At 40.6% G+C, this 21,877-nt stretch overlaps 1 protein-coding gene across 1 annotated transcript in view; it reads left to right on the top strand.

The window, feature by feature from the left end:
- Positions 1-21,877, top strand: part of ASTN2 (astrotactin 2) — a 1,089,443-nt gene that overhangs the window by 710,167 nt on the left and 357,399 nt on the right. Inside the window, exons 10-12 of the mRNA XM_069748558.1 lie at positions 11,259-11,409; positions 16,961-17,127; positions 17,618-17,806. Of these exons, the coding sequence (XP_069604659.1) occupies positions 11,259-11,409; positions 16,961-17,127; positions 17,618-17,806 (507 nt within the window). The remainder of the gene's footprint in view (positions 1-11,258; positions 11,410-16,960; positions 17,128-17,617; positions 17,807-21,877) is intronic.

The following is a 21,877-nucleotide window of genomic DNA, read 5'->3' as shown; positions in this document are numbered from 1 at the left end:
CTTATTTTCTTTTTTTTTTTACTTTCAATTTATTTGCTACTGAAAAATCAAATGCATTCTTTGTTCTTGCAGTAGAAAAGATAAAAGACTTTGCTATCTGAGCCACGTACTTTACCTTATCACATGAATCCGCCCTCTGACTTTTCTCTTCCCCCATCAAGGAAAGAAAGGCGATACTGTGCACCACAGTACACCAACCAGATGAACAAGGCAACATGAGCGGAGTAACGAAAAGTACCAGACATACAAATATTCACTCACATACAACAGAGGAATGCATCGGGGAGTGAAGTTTGGGGAAAAACCAAAGTAGGAGAAGGAAAGGGCGGGTTCACATTTGAGTTCGGGTGCTTTGCGAAGGGCTGCATATGTCTTTCGTTAAGCCCTGCATATGCTCCGTCGACTTCTACATACTTTTGCAGGACGCATGCAGAAGTATGCGGAAGTAGGCAGAGCATAGGCGGGGCTTATAGGAGGACGTAAGCAGCCCTCCACAAAGCCCCCAAACACAAGTGTGAACTTACCCTAAGACAAGTAATAGTCACTGATAAACCCATCAAACTCCTCATATAACCACCAAGCAACTACCCTCCTAGCCATGCAGCATAAGCTAGCTCTGACAATATGTGTCAATCAGGGCCCAGATTATATAGGGGATGGGAGTGAGTATCAGTGCTCAGTTGAGAGTTCAGACTCCCAGAGCTCCCAACACAGCTGATTAACCCCTGTACTGCCAAAAAGAAATTTACACCATTTAAAAAGGTGAAGTGCTTCTTTTCAGTGCAAGAGTAGGAGCAATCAGCCGCTGCAGTCTTCTGGTCAGGGTAACCCCATGACAGATAGGTGATGACTTCTTTTCACTAGACAATCCTTTTTAAACAAACGAGCACTTGATGGATAACATTTAACATGTATCTCTTGTTTCAAGAGAAAATTCAGCAGAATTTCTGCGTCTGCCTCTAGCTCCTCTTTCCCTATCTCCATAGCACTTTACAAGCACCAATTGTCATCTCTTATTTCAGTCATGGGAAAATCACTCTCCACTGAATAAATACTTTACAGATTTTATCCATGAATTGAAAGTTAAAATTAGGCCAGGGGGAGAAAAGAGTACATTTCTCTGATAAGATATATTGCAGTGGAATGTAAATAGTTTGGGCACCCCTGGTCAAAATTACTGTCATTGTGAACAGTTAAGCAAGTTTAAGATGAGATGATCTCTAAAAGACCTAAAGTTAAAGATGACACATTTCCTTTGTATTTTAGGTAAAAAAAAAAAATAATAACAAAAATATATATATTATTTTTTTACATTTTAAAAAATACAAAAAGGAATTGTGCATAACTACAAGAGTTTGGAAAATAAAATAAACTTCTTTTGAAATAATCATACGTGCCTCTGCAGTCGAGTCAAGGTATCTGATGAAATCTCTTTGTGTGAGTACTGGTACATAGAGACAACCAAGAAACAGTGTCTCAAGAGTGCCCTAAAAACACATTTTTTTAGCATATTGCAACAGAATTATAACACATTTATCATAGTTAATCTCCTACATTCTTTCAAAGAAAGACCATTTGTGCTAATTTAAAATGCATCTTTTTCCAACTATCAGATGAGAATCCTCAAACACATCCATCTTTGTTGGAGATAATTATGGATTGTCATCAGTCAGCTAACACAAGTGTTCATTGTTAAATATCTGCTGACAAGCATTTATTATGGTTCATATCATCAGTTTTCATCAACTTTAGTCTAATGGGTATGGCCACCTTTAGACTGTGGCCTACTTAATGGACTGAGACTAAAGACTAATGTTAGCTGAACCCGCCGATTCGGTTAAAAACTTTATTGAGTTTGGGAACACCGGTTTGTTGGGGGAGATGTTGTTTAAGCATTTTGAATAGAGGACTGTTGATCATATTGTTCTCCTGGCCCACTTGTCAGCTGGCAGCTTTCTCATAGAGTATGGAAGAGTTGACTCAGATAGCTCTTGGTTGATTGACCAACCGAAGCTTCATTCATCCAACAGCCACCTAACGTTTATAGGGGCCTTTAGGTGCCAAACATTCTGGGTCTTAAGGCTACTAAGATGCAGCACATGCAAGCAGGATTATATCAGCACAGGAAAAGTGGTCCTGCCATGCATGAAAGGTATCCAGCTCTATGGATTGAAAACATCATTATTCATTCATCAGATAGCCAAAAGATCCATGAAAACGTTTTGGACAGTTAGAACGCTAAAGCATTTCCCATTCGCAATCACTGGTCATGATACCGCTCTCTTGATATGGATATTGAGATATCGATTCGATACTGCATCCGATATCGATGTCCACATTAGGGTATTGAAATCAAACATTAACAATACAGCCGAAAGGAGGAGGGTTTTGATACATAATGTCTGGATAATAGGTGAGGAAAAAGTGATGATGTCTGCAGTGTTGAGTATGACCCACCACTAAAAGATGAGCAGATTTGCCAGGATTTAAAATCGGCAAATTAAGCAAATTTAACAGGGAAATTCTATCTGCATCAAGGTTATATTGTTTTGATAGTGAAACCAGTGGCCATTTCTTAAAAATATTACTGGAGCCATCTCCCATCATAAGAACACTAGACCGCATGTTGCTTGCGCTACAGTGAGCAGTTTGTGTGGCCTAAATGTTCTTCCATGGCCTGCAGCATCTCCAGACTTGTCTCCAATCACATGCAGGATGTCATTGGTTGGCAATTGCAAAGGAACTGTCAGCAGTGGATCTTGATGATTTGCCCAAGTACATTTAGCACAGCAGAACATTCTTCAGACAGCCATTAATAACCTCATTGATAATAACCAAGGCTGTAAGTGTGAGGAGTTCTGCATGTGGCGCTCAAATTAAGGCGTTTGTTTCCATTTTTTCATCATTTGCATATCATTATCATGTCTATGCATCCTGTGATTTTCATAACTTCACAACTTTTCTTTCTTGATGTTGCAGTTTCAATGTTCTGCAGTGTATGTTTGGAGTTGGGAAGAATCTTCTTCCCCTAAGACTAGGAACATTGGCTTTTTGCTTCATGCTGGTTTTGCTTTCCTCTGGTTTTATTCTGTCAGAGAAGAGGTTGAGCTGGATGGACATGTACTTTGTTGCTTTTAGGAAAGAATATAGCGCACGTGTTTAAAGATTTTGTTTTGCATTTATAAAAGGGTTTTCCAAGTACTGTCAATTTTATCTGTAAATTGTAATGCTCACTATTAATATTAATTGTATCATTTAGTACTGAGAAGAAATACGTCTGCTGACTTGCTCCTACTGCTAATCCATGATGCTATAGGTCTTATTATAATGTGTATTCTTACCACTAGCGGCTAATCAAAACTATATAATTTGCTGCTTTTTATAAAGTCTATAAATCACCCTGCTCCTGCTCTTCAGATGTTGTGGGGTGCTTAATCAATTGCTCTCCACACACAGTATGATGTCCCTACAGCCCCAACACAGTATGATGTTCCCACAGCCCCCACACAGTAGGATGTTACCACAGCCCCAACGCAGTATGATGTCCCCACAGCCCCTCACACAGTGGGATGTTACCACAGCCCCCACACAGTAGGATGTTACCACAGCCCCCACACAGTATGATGTCCCCACAGCCCCAACGCAGTATGATGTCTCCACAACCCCCACACAGTATGATGTCTCCACAGCCCCTCACACAGTAGGATGTTACCACAACCCCTGGACAGTATGATGTCCCTACAGCCCCTCACACAGTAGGATGTTACCACAACCCCTGGACAGTATGATGTCCCCACAGCCCCTCACACAGTGGGATGTTACCACAGCCCCTGCACAGTATGATGTCCCCACAGCCCCCACACAATAGGATGTTACCACAGCCCCTCACACAGTAGGATGTTACCACAGCCCCTGCACAGTATGATGTTCCCACAGCCCCCACACAGTAGGATGTTACCACAGCCTCTGCACAGTATGATGTCCCCACAGCCCCTCACACAGTAGGATGTTACACAGCCCCTGCACAGTATGATTTCCCCACAGCCCCCACACAGTAGGATGTTACCACAGCCCCTCGACAGTATGATGTCCCCACAGCCCCTCACACAGTAGGATGTTACCACAGCCCCTGCACAGTATGATGTCCCGACAGCCCCTCACACAGTAGGATGTTACCACAGCCCCTGGACAGTATGATGTCCCCACAGCCCCTCACACAGTAGGATGTTACCACAGCCCCTGTACAGTATGATGTCCCCACAGCCCCCACACAGCAGGATGTTACCACAGCCTCTGCACAGTATGATGTCCCCACAGCCCCTCACACAGTAGGATTTTACCATATCCCCTGCACAGTATGATGTCCCCACAGCCCCCACACAGTAGGATGTTACCACAGCCCACACACAGTATGATGTCCCCACAGGCCCCACATAGTAGGATGTTACCACAGCCCCTGCACAGTATGATGTCCCTACAGCCCCAACACAGTATGATGTCCCCACAGCCCCTCACACAGTAGGATGTTACCACAGCCCCTGCACAGTATGATGTCCCCACAGCCCCCGCACAGTATGATAGCTCCCACACAACCAGTATGATGGCCCCACATCTCCCACACAATAGATGTCTCCACAGCCCCCACACATTATGATGGGCCACAGCCCCCACACAGTATGATGTCAACAAAGCCCCTGCATAGTATGAAATCCCCACAGTCCCCACACAGTATGATGGCCCCACAGCCCCCACAGCCAGTATGATGGTCCCACAGCCGCCACACACAGTATGATAGCCCCACAGCCCCCACACAGTATGATGTCCCCACAGCCCCTGCACAGTATGATAGCCCCACAGACCCCCACACACGGTCTGATGGCCCCACATCCCCCACACAGTATGCTGCCCCCACAGCCCCCACACACATTATGATTCCCCACTGTCCTCATTTTGCTGTCTTGGTCTCAGGCCAGACAGGAACAGCCAGATTGCCGGATGTGGCCTGCGGGCTGCATGTTGCCCAAGTCTGGTCTAAAGCATTTACAAAAATACTTCATATTTCCCAGACAACTCCTTTAATTATTGGCTTGCTGTTGGTGAGATGTAGGGCTTCTGTTGGTGAGATTCTCTTCTTTTGCCCTGTTGACATATACAAGTTTATGAACAGTTGTCTGATAACACAGAGCCGATACACTACAGGATACCGAGTTCCTAAACTTTCTTAACAGAGAACCATGGGGACCCTTTGCGGCTCGGTACTTAATCTGTGCTCACCGGTTCACCTTGTGAATAAGGCTTATGACTTTTTTTTATGATTCTGAATAGAATTTGAATGTCAACATGCCACATTGTTGTGAAATATGCAATTATACATTTTCATCTACATTTTCATGGAACTGAAACATATAATAAAATGCATAATGGCCGGATATTCATAAAGTTATAAAACACTTTGCCGAGAATTGTTGATTTTCACCTTTCCCTTAATTTCTCTATAATTTACATAGAACAAGAAGAGGAAAAATGTGAAATGACAGAAATATGCTGATTGCAACTCCCAGAAGAGAGAACTATGGGAGACAACATACAGCTGCAAAAAGCCTGTCACTGTTCACACATCCTGCTTCCTATGATCAAGAAGCAAGCTCTGCTATTTTCCCAGACAGTTTTGTTTTGTGAACAATAAATGAATCATTGCATCCATAGAAACAAAACTACAGCACATATCTAAATCCGCAGGTTTGGCCGCTAGTGAGGAGAAACAAAATGGTTAATTCTCCGGGGGCTAATTTCGCTGTCCGGAGAAGGACACCCTTGAATTAATGCAGGTCAATTGTACAACAGTCAATCAACGTAATCCAGTTTTTTTTCCCATTGTATTCAGGTGCAAGCATATAATGAAGTTGGTCCCCGGCCAGGATTATTTCAGCTAGTCCTCTGAACTGGGGGCCCTGTACAACCCATGTATAATTCAGGGGGTCCCTAGACAGTTGTGTCTCAGTTTTCCGAGCTTGGCAAACTCTTCCGTTTTATAATGTTGAGTCATTTTTAAAAAAAATAATAATTGCAGGTAGGTTTGTGAAACATTTATGTTGCCAAATTATACTTTCTACTAGAAAATTTACAAAAATCTTAAGAAAGAGAACTTCCTTTGATAATAGTACAAAAGAATGGTTAGTTTGTGAAGGTGCTTAACTCTAAAATGTATGAGCCTGAACTACTATTAATTTAATATATATATATATATATATATATATATATATATATATATACGGTGTATATATATATATATATATATATATATATATAAACTATGTTTTTATCTTTCCATAAAGTAGTTCTCTGGAAATGCAATGAATTAAATAAAATGTTTTGTTAATCAAATCTGAAATACCTTGAATTAGCAAATTACGTTAGTTTTGTCTACAGAAGAGATGACTGTGGCGTTAAAAAGGACGCCATCTTTTTCACTGACAGTTACCGACTAGGATATGTACCTGAGAACATGTGTGGTAGGAAGTTTTACTGCTGTGACCTGAGGATATCATATACCACATATTGATATGGTATCTCCAGGTTATAGAAGTTGTTCAGCAGACAAGCAAGGTGGACAGCCTCTTAGTCAGTCAAGGAGCCTCTTCTCAGGTCAGTACTTCTGCTATCCCCAGCATTAGATCAAAAAGACATGGTTGACGGCAGTGTGAGCAGAATTTTCTATCCCAGCACTTCTGGTATCCCCAGTATTAGAGCAGATTGGCAGGGTGGCCAGCAGTGTGAGTAGTCTCTTCTTACCTCAACACCTTTTTTTTATCTCCAATATTAAATCAGAGAATTTGATGAGGGGAAGTGTGAGCAGCATCTTTTTACCTCAGAACCCATAGTATCTCCAGTATAAGATTAGATAGCGTGGACAGCAGTGTGAGCAGCCTCTTCTTACCTGAGCACTACTGGTATCTCCAGTATTAGATAAGATACATAGTGTGGACAGCAGTATAAGGAGTCTTTCCTTACCTCAGAACCCATAGTATCTCCAGTATAAGATTAGATAGCGTGGACAGCAGTGTGAGCAGCCTCTTGTTACCGGAGCACTACTGGTATCTCCAGTATTTGATCAGATACATAGTGTGGGCAGCAGTGTAAGCAGTCTTTCCTTACCTCAGCACCCATGGTATCTTCAGTATTAGATCAGAAACACAGAGTGGACAGCAGTGTGAACAGCCTCTTCTAACCTCAGCACTCCTGGTATGTTTAGTATTGGATCAGATAGACAGGGTAGACCGCAGTGTTAGTAGACTTGTCTTACCTCAGTACCCATGGTATCTCCAGTATAAGATCAGATAGACAGGGTAGACAGCAGTGTGAACAGCCTCTTCTTACCTCAGCACTCCTGGTATCTTCAGTATTAGATCTGATAGACAGGGTATACTGCAGTGTGAGTAGCCTCTTCTTACCTGAGCATCTCTGGCATCTCCAGTATTAGATCAGATACACAGCATGGAAAGCGGTGTGAGCAGCCTCTTCTTACCTGAGCACTACTGGTATCTCCAGTATTAGATCAGATAAAGAGTGCAGAGAGCAGTGTAAGCAGTTTTTCCTTACCTCAGAATTCCTGATATCTTCAGTATTAGCTCAGAAACACAGAGTGGACAGCAGTGTGAGCAGCCTCTTACCTGAGCACTATTGGTATCTCCAGTATTAGATCAGATACATAGTGCGGACAGCAGCGTAAGCAATCTTTCCTTACCTCAGCACCCATGGTATCTTCAGTATTAGATCAGAAACACAGAGAGGACAGCAGTGTGAGCAGCCTTTTCTAACCTCAGCACTCCTGGAATATTTAGTATTAGATCAGATAGACAGGGTAGACAGCAGTGTTAGTAGCCTCGTCTTACCTCAGTACCCATGGTATCTCCAGTATAAGATCAGATAGACAGGGTATACTGCAGTGTAAGCAGCCTCTTCTTAAGTGAGCATCTCTGGTATCTCCAGTATTAGATCAGATACACAGCTTGGACAGCGGTGTGAGCAGCCTCTTCTTACCGCAGTACTCCTGGTATCTTCAGTATTAGATCAGATACACAGTGTGGACAGCAGTCTATCCTTATTTCAGTACCCATGGTATCTCCAGTTTTAGATCAGATAGCTAGGGTGGACAGCCGTGTGAGCAGTACGTGAGTAGTGACTCAGTGTAACATGCATATGTCCCTTGTCCCTCATCCAGGTCCCCATATGTCCCCCATACTGCGTTCTACTGTAGGAAAAAAAAAGAAAGATTATACATACCATTCCACTGGCCAGTAGAATCCTCTTCCTGCTTCATTGGTGGCGTGGACAGGCCACATGGCAGTGACATCATACACCGGCGACATGCCAGCCTCTGACAGGCCGTCGGCTATTTTAAATATTACGGTGCGAAAAGTGGTTCCTACACCATAACATATTTCTATTGAATGTGCGTCCAAGGACACACAATAAGTTGAAACTGGTGGTCCTAGAACCGAATCAGGGCACCACTTCCTACGAGATTGGGGAAACCAGTTGCAATTTTAACAATTGGTTCCCCCGAACGGTGGGCACCGTGTGAATCCCACCCATGACTATAGTGATTATCTCTCTAGACAAAATAGGAATAAGTTGTTAACTCAAGGTATTTAGGAATCATAATAATATTTTGTCTCTTTAATTTTTCTAACCCCTTAACTCCTTGGGAATTTACAAATTGGGTTCCACGAGAACTCCGTAATAGAAAAGTTTTACAGGTAAACACAACATACTTATATGCACAAAGAACTGCACTATATCTTGCAGCATTCTTCAGTGGCCCATGCATGAGTGTAGAATGAAGCAAAAAGTTTTCGGTCATATTTCTTAAGATGTGAGGAACACATGAAGTTCAGTATGACTAACGGTGGTGGAATAGATGGGAACGGTTTGAAAAGGGTGTTATTTTCTAACTAAAAGATGACAAGTTTGGCAGAATGACAGGATACATGGATGGTAAACTGTGGTCAACATTGAAATCTTGACTCTTACACAAAACAGTGGTTTTAATGAGGCAGAGACGGAGTACTCAATGCGGTGAATCAAGATCGTTGAGGGAACTAAGGGCTATAATTATCTAGAGCAAGTAAATGTGCACTAAACAGCTTGGCTGTTTACTGTGGTAATGTAGTGGAAATATGGTGGCCATGAACATTGAATAACTGTTTGCTGAAAGCATTTCAGGGGTATTTTCATGCAGTACCTTTCAGACACATTTATACCTGCAGAATTTTTTAAGCAAAAGACGTTTCGGGAAAATTACCGCAGTGTTTTTCCTAAAATGTCTTCTTTGGCACCTACCTGGTTATTTTTATGCCGATGGTGACCTTTTTATTAAATTATGTATATACTGAGTGGCAGCCTGCGGAATAGTCAGGTTACATCTTTTAGCCACTTCACAGCTTTCAAAGCCTGAGGCGGTTAAAAGAAGCTCAAAAACTGATTTCACACTACAGTGCACATTTATTCTTCTTGTAGCACTTTTTCAGAGGGAATCCAGGCGGAATCTTCCCGAAAAAGACCAATACCCTGACATTAAAGGGAGACTATCACATTGGATAGCAATATTAACCTGCAGATATGGGATTAGAAAGGTGCACAGCCGCCATTTTGAAAGTATGGCTCCCTTGACCTTTATTCCTCTTGAGAGCTTTCGGTCATACAGGTTGGAAAAAAGAACCAGTTGTCAGTCTAAATCGGGGCAGACATATCATTGATGCAACCGTCGGGCCCCACGAGGTAAGTGGGCCCATTTCTATCCCCAAAACAGGTGGAATTGTGAGGTATGATGAGTGTTATCCGCCCTCACAGGTTCACTTCAAGTTCCCACAATGGGTTTTTGGTGAGTATTTGATGTTACGTATTTTCCCTACCCACAAAAGCAGCGTTATAGATTTCTATGAAAAGTTAATTACATTTACAGAAATCTCGTGTCCACTGTGCTTTTTTTTACGTTGTGTAAACTCACCTGAGACGTGTGTTTGACATCGGCATCAAATCAATTTCTCTTGTGGGTACGCCAAAGTTAATGTGCAGATTTTCCATCTTGCTTTAGATGTGGGAAAATCATCAGGTAAATACGCATATGGATTTTTAGTGCACTTCCAATGTGGAAACGCACTAAAAACACATGTTATCTGCACATAAATAAGTCAATAAAGTTTTGCCAAATACCAAAAACTATCAGGGACAAATTATTTAAAACATGGCATAACAAAAAGAGACAAAACCAAAACATGATAAAAGCACAGTAAAAAAAATGCAATGGAAAAATGGAAGTAAACTAATTCACCTAATAGGCGCAGAATTTCTGCAACATCAAAAACCCACCAAATACTCAGTATGGGAATGCAGCCTAAGTCCTCCTTAGGGAAAGTCTCATGGACCCCATACACATTATATCATCAGCTGATCAGGATTTTTTTAACAGCCTTCAGCTCTCTTGAGCCATGGCAGACTTGATGGATGAACGATTTGTAGGAAAATCGATGTTGTGGAAGTCTAGATTGGTCCACCAGGGTCTTCTCTGGTGTTATCTTGATTATGTCAAGCCATCGGGTTGCTGGTCTTCCTCTTCGCCTTGTTCCTTTTACTCTTCTGACCATGATGTCCTTCTTCAGTGATTGCGCTCTTCATATGATGTGTCCAAAGTAGACAAGTCATAGCTTGGTGATTCTTGCTTCGGGTGACATCTCTGGCCTGATTTATTTCAAAATTGATTAGTTTGTTCTTTTTGCCATCCGTGGTATTGATACCATTCTTCTCCAACATCACATGTATAGGTCTTTTCTTCTTTTGGGGTATGTTCACAATTCATGTTTTTTTTGCCTCTTTTGCCTTGTTTTGGTACACATTTCAAGAAAATATATTCATAAAATTATTTAAAATTTTAAAGCACAAATAATGTAGCAAAAAAACATTAGAAAAAATGTCACTGGCATCATTACAGGTGTACATCATTTAGTGGTTAAAAGAAGTTGAGGCATAAGGGACGTACTGTGACGCTGTCGCCCAAGGGCTTTTGGAAACCTGCAGCTGGCCCTAAGCAACATAAAATGTTACAATATGCTTATAGTTAAATGAAGAAAATACTCCTGACACTTCTGAAATGAGGATAATTTAAAGAGTGAAACATGTATGCATGATTTTCTTGGATAAGCAAATTCATTTGACAGTGTCACGGCCCAGAAATAATTACACTCCTTTCCCTTATGCAGGGAGGAAGCCCTTCTGGCAACACACTTTGAATCAGTTGATGACCTCCTTTCATCCTTTGGTCCAGTCAGAGATTGCTCATTTAGCAACGGTGGCTGTTCTCGTAATTTTAAGTGTGTCTCAGAGCGCAAGGTCGATTCTACAGGATGCGTGGTAAGCCAAATTTTCCATTTAGATTATGGCATTATAATAACCTAGATTTCAACCTATGTTTATTGTATTATTAAAGAAGCACTTTTCCTCCTCTTCCTCTCCCTCCTCCTCTTCCTCCCTCTCCTCCTCCTCTTCCTCCCCCTTCTCCTCCTCCACTTCCTCCTCCTCCGATCAAAGTATTTATCCTCTTAATAAATTGCAGCCGTTATATTATACAGCACATTGCTCATTTTGCCTTTCTACCCAGATAATGTTTCTCTTTCCTCAGCTCTATGTAGAAACAGGAAATCTCTTGTCCCTGCATGAGTCACTCCCCTCTTCACCTCCTGACCCAGCTGCTCCCCCTCCCCATGCCAGGGACTTTACAGTGATAACTCATGCAGAAACAATTGACCTCCTGTTTCTACATAGATCTTAAAGGATTCAGATTGTCAGTTTTTCACCATGTGATGTCACAGATGTCACAGACCAGACCCAATGGAAAAGAGAAGAATTACCTGGGTAGAAAGGCAAAATAAGCAATTGTAAGTAAGATAACAACTTTAATAGGAGTGCTTTTTTAAGTGTGTAACAAACATTTCATATTTTGTAGGGGGGAGGGGGAGTATATTATTATGATATACAGTATATATACAGTATATATATATATATATATCACATTTTCTGTTTATCGTAAACCCATAGGAAACATATCTTTTTTACTTTTTGATTTTATGTTACATCTACTGTATTAATTAGACAATATAAAATGTTAAGGAAAATGAATAACTCAACAGAAAAAAAAAATAAAACTAATTAATGTAAAAAGCTCACACCTTGCTATGACAGCACATGGAATAGACATTCTGCATGACAAAGACGCCACTTTCTAATTATTTTTTTAGATGTTCTAAAAGCAAGCATTTAATCAAGTTTCCAATATTTGTAAAGCGGATGGCCATCAGAAAATTACAGAACACAGGTTGCATACATCATAGATGATTTGTCAAACAGGAGGACAACAAGTTAGGGTTTGTTCAGACGTCTGATATTCGTGTACTAGTGCTCGTGATCGTTTTCATGGATAGCACTCGTATCTGTGATTATCTATGGGGCCATTCACACGACTCAGCCTTCTGTTGCGGAGTCTTGTCCGATTTTGATCAAAAGGGTCAGATCAAAATTGGCAATGCATGTCTATGAGTCCGTAAAAAAAAATCAGACTGCACTAAGATAATATTCGAGTGTGATGTGATTTTCATGGACCGTCACATAGGAGAAGGTGGAGGAAGTTTTCTTATATGCAGTGGGTAAAATTAGTATTTGATACACAGACGATTTTGCAAGTTTTTTCACCTACAGAGAATGGAGAGATCTGTAATTTTTATCGTAGGTACACTTCACCTGTGAGAGACAGAATTTACAAATAAAAAACAAAAAAAATCACATTGTATGATTTTTACATAATTAATCTGAATTTTATTGCATGAAATAAGTATTTGATACAATAGAAAAACAGAACTTAATATTTGGTACAGAAATCTTTGTTTGCAATTACAGAAGTCAGACATTTCCTGCAGCAGGGATTTTGGCCCACTACTCGACACAAATCTTGTCCAGATTTATCAGATTTCGGGCCTATCGCTGGGTAAAATTGAGTTTCAGCTCCATTCAAAATTTTTTTATTGGATTCAGGCCTGGAGACTGGCTAGCCACTCCAGGACCTTGAAATGCTTCTTACCTAGCCACTCCTTAGTTGCCCTGGCTGTGTGTTTCAGTTCATTGTCATGCTGAGAGACCCAGCCATGACCCATCTTCAAAGCTCTGACTGAGTGTAGGAGGTTGTTGGCCAAAATGTCTCGATACATGACCCCATCAATCCTCCCGTCAATACGGTGCGCCTGGACATGTGCTGGTGTGAGCAGGGTGACCTAAATCCGTAATGGCATAGGGGGTTTCTAATGGTATTGTCAGAGTCTGTGGTCCCATCATTTTTCAGATCATTGACCAGGTCCTCCCATGTAGTTCTGGACTGATTCCTGATCAACCTTACCCCATAAGGCAAGATCTTGTATGGAGACTCAGACCGAAGTAGATCGACAGTCATCTTCTGTTTCTTCCATTTTCTAATAACTGGGCCAACAGTTGTTGCCTTCTCACCAAACGGCTTGTCTATTGTCCAGTCCCATTCCAGCCTTGTGCAGGTCTACATTTTTGTCCCTGGTGTCCTTAGATAGCTCTTTTGGTCTTGGTCATGGTCGAGAGATTGGAGTGTGATTAAGTGTGAGGACAAGTGTCTTTTATACAGGTAACAGGTTCAAACAGGTGCCATTAATAAAGGCAATGAGTGCGGAGTAGGAGGGATGATCAAATACTTTTTTCATGCAATAAAATGCAATTTAATTATGTAAAAAATCATACAATATAATTTTCTGGATTATTTTTAGATTCTGTCTTTCACACTTGAAGTATACCTGCGATAAAAATTACAGACCTATCCATTCTTTGTAGAGAGAAAAAAATTGAAAAATCGGCAGTGTATCCAATACTTATTGCACCCTATATATACAGTGGGGAAAATAAGTATTGAACAACAGTATGTTTTGCAACAATAAGGTTGCAAAGGTCTGGAGACAGCTCGCTGGTTTTACCCATAATGAGATGTTTTTTTGACACCTTGGTAATAAGACACCATTTTATAGGCCATCAGATGAACCAGCTGATAATATCTTTGACTATGTGGCAGGATTGCTTTCTAATTGATGATAGATTTCAGCTGGTGTCATGAATTTCCAGGGATTTTTGCACCTCTCTTTCTTTGTGCATTCAATGCATTTCTTTTATTTCTCATTATTACACATAGCTTAATTTAAGAACATCTATGATTTCTTTGTCTTTGCGGATTGTTACTGACATCTGTTGAGAGTTTCATGTCAATAACACCTTTAGAAATATATTTACCTTCAAAATTTGTGACGTGTTCAATATTTATTTAATCCACGATTAAATAAATATATATATTTATTTAGCCATTGCCATTAATCTAATTGTCTTTCCTGACTATGTTACATAAGACACAACAAGATGTTGTGAATAGGAGTTGTGTCTGTGCCATTTACAGCAGGTGCAAGTTATAATATATAGCAGAGCTCCTGCTACATGCGCTGGGATTGGAGTTAGCTCTGATCTCAGTATTTTAGCCCCTCAGATGACACTGTCAATAGTGATAGTCTCAGTCAGCCCATTTGCACCCATGCAATACAATCACGAGGTGCCAATGGGTCTCTATGGAAACGGTGGACCCAAACCTGTTATATAGCGGAGCCTACCTACTGCCAGATCCAGGATCGAATAAATAACTCTGGGCCCGAACGTTAGCTCCTAGCCAGTTTGTCTGCTAGTCTCCTATTTGTGCATGTGTGTTTTGTTTCTCTCATTATTGACCCAGCTTGTTTACCCGTCCTGTCTGATCTCTCCACTCCTTACCTCAGCTATGTATTCTGATCCCGTGCTGCCTGCCCTGATCTTGATCCGTCTGACCACGTCTTTGCCCTCCTGTACCTTGTGCCCGCACCTCTGACCCTTTAGTTAGCTCCTTCGGTCCCGGGGACTGCACTGGAGTGGTAAATAGTGTCTACCGGCTGCCCGGCCTATCCTCACCATCAGAGGCCCTAGTGAAGTCCCAGTATGCACTTAGTCACGCCCCATCCAGGGTAAAGCCGGCCCGTAATGCAGAAGATCCACACCCACCACCTTTACAAACAGTTAATAGAAGTTTGTTAATAAGGTTTATGTACCGCAAAATTATACCTGTGACAAATACAACTAGTCCCGAAAAAAAGGCCTCTTATGGCTAAGTTGTAGACCTTATTGCTCCTGAACCGTGACGATAAAAAAGGTAATAAAAAATGGTCTTGGCAGGAAGAGGTTAATGCTATTTTATGCTGCTGCTTCACTATTATTGACTGTACACCATTTTTCTTCATTTTTTTTGTAGCCGACACCTTTCTAGAGCTGACAAGTGAAGATAAGACGAGGGCTATGATTTCTGTTATTCGATATGATATCCTAGATCTCTTGGGGAAATCTATGTGTTATACCCTAATTAAAAATAAACCAAATGACTCATGAATGTTATTAAAAAAACAACTAGAAATCACAAATTAAGTAGACATAGATGCCGCGGATATTCCCCCAAGGGTAGTATTAAAATATGAAGCAGACATTACGATTACTGCCTGAGGCAGCTCTTCTCCTGTCCAACATAACTCAATAGACTGAGATGCCAGAGTGAATGTTAAGCGCCTGCATTAATAAGAGCGTATCTAATAAATAGTAACACAATGTTGTCACAAATTCCATTAACACAATAAAAATTTAAACACCAATGGTATTTTTTTGTTATTATGGTTAGGCACGAATCCTAATTTCTTGTACTCAAGCACTTCCAGATGATTCAGACGTCAGCTATTTAGACGTGCGAGTTTCGGTGATTTCGGTCAGAGTTTCATCCAAGTTTTATCAAAGTTTAGTCCAAGTTTTTTTCGAATGTGAAAATAAAAAAAACTTCTCCACCTTCTCCTATAACAGTCGGTGAAACTAATTTCAATAATCGGGGGCCCCATTGGAACTTCTGCATTGGGACCCCTGAGTACAGGTATATAAAACTATGAAAATTAAAAATGTGGTGGACAGGAGCAGAGTCTGAAATCAATATTAATGAGGATGCATTAGTAGGTTCAGGCTCATTGAAAAAAATGTTTTATTTCTTGTACATTTTTAATCTTAATAAATAATCTATTTTTTATTGAAATATGATTAAATATATGTAAGATTGTTGTAAAATCTATTGTTTTATCCATATGGATTCGAAACCCAGAACAGTCCTAGAGTCGGATCAGAAAATGTTGGATATGGCAATTTTTTTTACATCTTTGAGATCAGTTCTTTCGGGCACAGAATAAAGCAATAGACCGAACACAACTAATTTATACATTTATTTCATGGTTTACTTAATTAGATAGATTATCCATGAACAGAAAATGTACAGAACATAAGATAATTGTCTCTACGGAAATGTTATCATATTCTTAAACTTCTCGACATTTACTTTTCCTTTGTCAGAAAGGGAAGTTGCGGAACTGAACTCGTGAACTAATCCAACCAGGAGTGATATTTGCTTTGGGAATGAGTGTTATCACTATGATTCCTTTGGAATCATCCTAAATATCGAGAGCACACTGACAGTATTTCTGTGAATCTCTTAAACGCTTGTGTGTAGGGGACAGTAGATTACAAGAATGAACGTGAGTGATGGTCTCCATGGATTACACTGAAGTTTTATATTGGCAACAGCGTAATCAATACTTGTACAATGTCATGGATAGGTTAATGGCTGTGGAAAAAAATTACAATAGATGCGATGAGGGTTGAGACTGAGTAGATCTCCTTTGGTGGATGCCTGTCATGTTAGTACCATGGACATAACACATTGGACTGGTAAAAATAATGATGTGTTGACCGAAAAGATTCAAGGATTATATTTACGTCTTCTTATTCCCTTTGGTAATAGTGTCCTGGGGAATTAAAGCCAATGAAGGATGGAAGTGGATGCTATGATTACACCAAAGGAATCGACTGTTCCGATGGATCCAATGGAGGTTGTGAACAACTTTGTTTACAACAGATGATATCACTCCCGAATGACCCAAATGAGAGTGCTATATATATGTTCTGTGGGTGAGTAAATCTAAAGAACCAAGAAAGGATCAAATTTGTAAGTGGAATTCGCAGCCAACTTATAGTGCTCCATGGAGACTTTTGGTAAGGCATCTTACCCATTTTAACAATGGAATTGCAACTGCACTCCATAGGTCTTCATTGAAAAGTATTCCTCCGGAGAGAGCACATCTAAAATTGGGGCCCTTGCGTAAGGCTTTATTGTTACTTGAGTCACTAATGATGGTGTGTGGCACTCATCTAGCCATCAGACCAGTCTGCATGATGAAGTTACAAAAACTATTCCATCTAGGGAAGAATGTACATAAAAGTCGTCCAGTGTTTGATAGGCAATCTGCTGGTGGTCTATGATGGAAAACTGCGTTTCCGTCTAAGATCATCTATAAAAAAAAAACAAATGTTTGCGTTGTCTCTATTTCTTAGTATGCAGGATTTACGGTATATGCTTCTCAATTCTTAGTATTTTTTTATATTTTATATTTATATGTAGTTGTGTGGATGAATATCGACTAGCACCAGATGGCAGATCTTGTCTAATGGTGACAGATCTTTGTGACGGTTCTAAGTGTCTACGTCCAGATGGTCACCTGAATGACACATTGTTTGGAGAGATGCTTCATGGCTTTGACAACAAGACTCAGAGAGTCAATCAAGGTCAAGTTTTCCAGATGAGTTTCAGGTGAGATCAAATAAAGATGTTCTTTTATTTTACTTTTTATCTAAACTTAAAACAAAGTCTGAACAAAGAGTAAGGTACCAGTTGGGGTTATGAGGTACAATCTCTGAAGGTCAACAGTGGTGCCTTTCTAAGTTCTTTTAGTCAAGATTCTTAAAGTACCTACTAGCATACTTTAGAAAGTAAAATGTAGAGGCTCACGGCTTACACATGCACAACTGGAAGATTCTGACATCAGTAGTACATTCATCAGAAGTATTGTCGTGATGATCATGTAGATGTTCAATCCACTATCTACATCTTTTCTCATGGAGCCTTTGACAATAGCGCAGCCTCCTGCTTTGGGGCTGTTATTTCAACAAATAACATCTAAGCATGGCAGCAACAAAATTGACAACAATTTCAATTTTGTTGGGACAATCCTAAGGTCTGACTTCCGAAAAAGAAGGGTCTTTCTGCGTTAGGCTCCCCTTGTAAGGTGGGTCCTCAGAGTCCCAGGTCTCGTTTGGCACACTGATGCCGGGCATTGATGCAGCAGCAGGAAGGCACGTGTGGAGTGAGGACTTGGAACACTGGAGGCCACCTACACAGGAAAGTCCAAAACAACACATGCAGATTCAGGCCAGGAGCAGATAGAGGTGCACAGCAAAACAAACAGTACTAAGAGTCTTAATACGAAGACACAGGTGTGTGTCTTGGTGAAGCTTACATAGGCCTAGGCAGATGATGTCATACGAGCACGTCAGGCTCCTTTGTAAAATCCAGATGTGGACCACAAGTGGGGGGCAGCAACCACAGGGGAAGGTGGTGAAGCCCTGCCAAGTCAAGGCAAATGTGAAACATTCTGGGACATACTTGGAATGTGGCTTAAATTTCCTTATTTAGGACAACAGCATTTTGATAAATACAAAGTAATTTATTATGGGGGCTTTCTGTTAATATCCTTTTTTAAGGGTTAAAAATGATAAACAGAGGGACTAAAAATAACAAACTCATTGGCTCCTGCTCCAGATCCAGCTCCCCACTGCTCCTTGTGATTGTTTACAGGCTACATTTACGTTCCCTAAGATCTTTCTATGAAATTACGTAAAATGTTCCATACAGTTGTTAACAGAATAATGTTTTTACTATAGATGTCTTTTATAACTTCCTTATGACCAGTCTCTTTTAAAGGTGACTTTTCACTGGATTTTTAAAAATTGAAACTGCGTTACTCCTTCGATTGCCACGGCTTTACAGATTCTGGATTAAATTTTTATTTTCATCTGTGCTCCTCTGTTCCAAAGTTATGACCCCTGGTAATAAAGGTATAAATTTCCCCTTCATCCTCCTGGGCGTATACCACAGAACTTCCTTGTGGGCGTTTACTTTTTCTTCTCTGACGCTAGCCAATCAAAACATCAAGAAGGTCTGTTGTATACGCCTGGTTGGTGCATATCTTTGGAACAGAGGGGCACAGAGGAAAAAGAAAAACTGTTCCAGAATCCATGGAGCGGCAGCAGTTGGAGGAGGTTCTGTTTAATTTGCTAAAAACTAGTAAAATATCCTCTTTAAATAAAAACATATTACACTTAGTATTAATAAGTGTAATTGAAACATTTAATATTGGTCAATTTTTTTTTACATAAAATTCTAATTTTAATTTATAAACAAAAAGTGTTCCGACTGCTGATCTTCGGTGCGGCATGGAATCGGGGTGCGATATCATCAGCGTGTATATAATACTTGAGTATGGGTTAGGTTCCTTGCAGGTGTTTAAACTTAATTGGAGGTATGAATTATTGCCTGCAAGTGCTAAATGCATTGTTTTAGTCTACTACAAGGTGATGAATTATCTTTTCATACCGAAGGACATGACTTTCAAGGGTAACACCACTGCGCGTACAACATTACATTGAATTAAAGGTTTCGAGCTCACACAATTCCTCCTCACACCTTGATCAGAGTGAAAATGTAGAGGCATCCTAAACCATTTCTTTTAATATGCACAGTTGGGAAGTAGAAGGTCTTCTGAATAAATAATATCCCATGTGTAAATTACAAACAAAAAAGCTGTGGGTCTGAAGTCTATGTGTGAATTATGTTCTGTACCCATAAAACCTAAATATGAATAACATATACACTGTATCTTATTAAATAATTTCTTCTTATTTATCATCACCTGGACAAAAAAACGTAGAGTATATGGGTTTGATGGACATCCCATTCCAAAATAAAGAGCACTAATATCAAATTAGATGCTGGTTTGATTCAATAAAATCTTTCAAAAAAAAATTTATGTGTGAGTCTATGGGAATTTGTACCCATTCAACCGTATGATTTTTGGGCGGTGAAGCCCTATTCGAATCTGTTTAAATAGTTATTTAGCGCCGTTAATTCTGCAGTGCTTTTCACACATCATCATCATCACTGTCACCATTGGGGCTCACAATCTACATTCCCTATTAGTATGTCTTTGGAGTGTGGGAAGAAACCCGGAGAACCCGGAGGAAACACACGCAAACACGGGGAGAGCATACAAACTCCTCGCAGATGTTGTCCTTGGTGGGATTTGAACCAAGAACCCCAGCTCTAGGTGTCCATCAACATTCCTCATCTTCAGCACTTTTCATTGTCTACCATTTCATGTAGGGATTCACACCATCCGCAAATCCTGGTCTCTACTTATTTTTTTTTTAAACTGAAAAGAACTAAGCATATTATCCTAAGCCCCATTCCCTTGACCTAGAGAGTGGTGCCTACAGACCAGACTAAGTTACAGTAAGCGTAATGATGTTCATACAACATATACCCATTACTCACAATGACCTTGTGGTAACTTTGTCACCATGCTGCCCTTAAAGGGAACCTGTCACCAGGTTTGACCATTATGCAATACGGCCACCACCTTTCAGGTCTGATATACAGTATTCTATAATGCTGTATATCTGCCCCAACCCAACTTGCAAGACAAGAAATATAGCTTGGGGCAGTCCGGTCTGAGGCGTATCACTGGTCTTGGTCTGGACCTCTCTTTTCCTTACCATGCTGTTTTCCTCCTGTGCTTCGTGTGGATGATGCATCCCTATGTCATCCACAAAGAGTCCCCAACATCGCGCTCCTGTGTAGGTGCAGTTCTCTGCCCTAACTAGTGTAAAGTACTGCAGTGCGCATGCGCCGGGGCCCTTTCACCTTTCCTGGCGCATGCGCGCTGCAGTACTTTACTTTACCCTGGGCAGGGCAGAGAAGTGCGCCTGCGCAGGAGTGTGATGCTGGAGGGACTGTGAGGATGACGTAGGGACGCATCATCCACACGAAGCAAGAAAGAGAATGGCATCAAAAGAAGAAGGGAGTCACCAGATCAAGACCAGTGACACCCTTCGGACCAAACCGCCCTGCAGGAGAGTATGAGCTCTTTTTCTTGTCTTGCAGGTCGGATTATGGGAAGATATACATCAATCTAGAATACTGTATATCAGGCCTGAAGGGTGGTGGCTGTATCTAATATCGAGCAAACCTGGTGACACCCACCATAAAAAAAAGAGCCAGAGTGAAGCCCATTCATAAAAATAAATGCAATCCAAGCATACTATCCAAAAACATCAGGGCCCTCCTGTGTTTTATACACTTCTCCGACAGTCCAGTCCAGCTGTTCAGTCAACCTTTGTAAAACACTTGGAGATCTTAAGCTTGTGTGCAACTACTTGGCCGTAAAAAAAAAAATCATGAAGCTCTGACACAAAATTCTTAGGTCTTATTCAAATGTTAGTGATTTTTCTGTGGTGCAAGACAAAATGGACCAATCTTATCAGTGTTTGATCAGTGTTTGAATTTTAACTATCTGAGTTTCTTTTGTGATTTTCTTGTTTTAAAAAAGAAAAATTGAAAGTTTGTCCTAACCATTACAAAACATCAACGGACAGCACATTGTGTGTGATTTTTCACCAACCAATAAACCTATATCAGTGATTTAGTTCAATGATACAAACCAAAAATGGACGTCTCTGGGGTTTTTTTGCGGGCCACACGGTCTACAAAAAAATAATGGGTATGTGAATAGCCAGATACACAATATTAGGTATGCGTTCTATATGT

This window comes from Ranitomeya imitator, chromosome 2, assembly GCF_032444005.1.
Source record: "Ranitomeya imitator isolate aRanImi1 chromosome 2, aRanImi1.pri, whole genome shotgun sequence".
Classification (NCBI taxonomy): Eukaryota; Metazoa; Chordata; class Amphibia; order Anura; family Dendrobatidae; genus Ranitomeya; species Ranitomeya imitator.
Note: the sequence above shows the minus strand (reverse complement) of the source record. Positions and strands in the feature narration are given on the sequence as shown.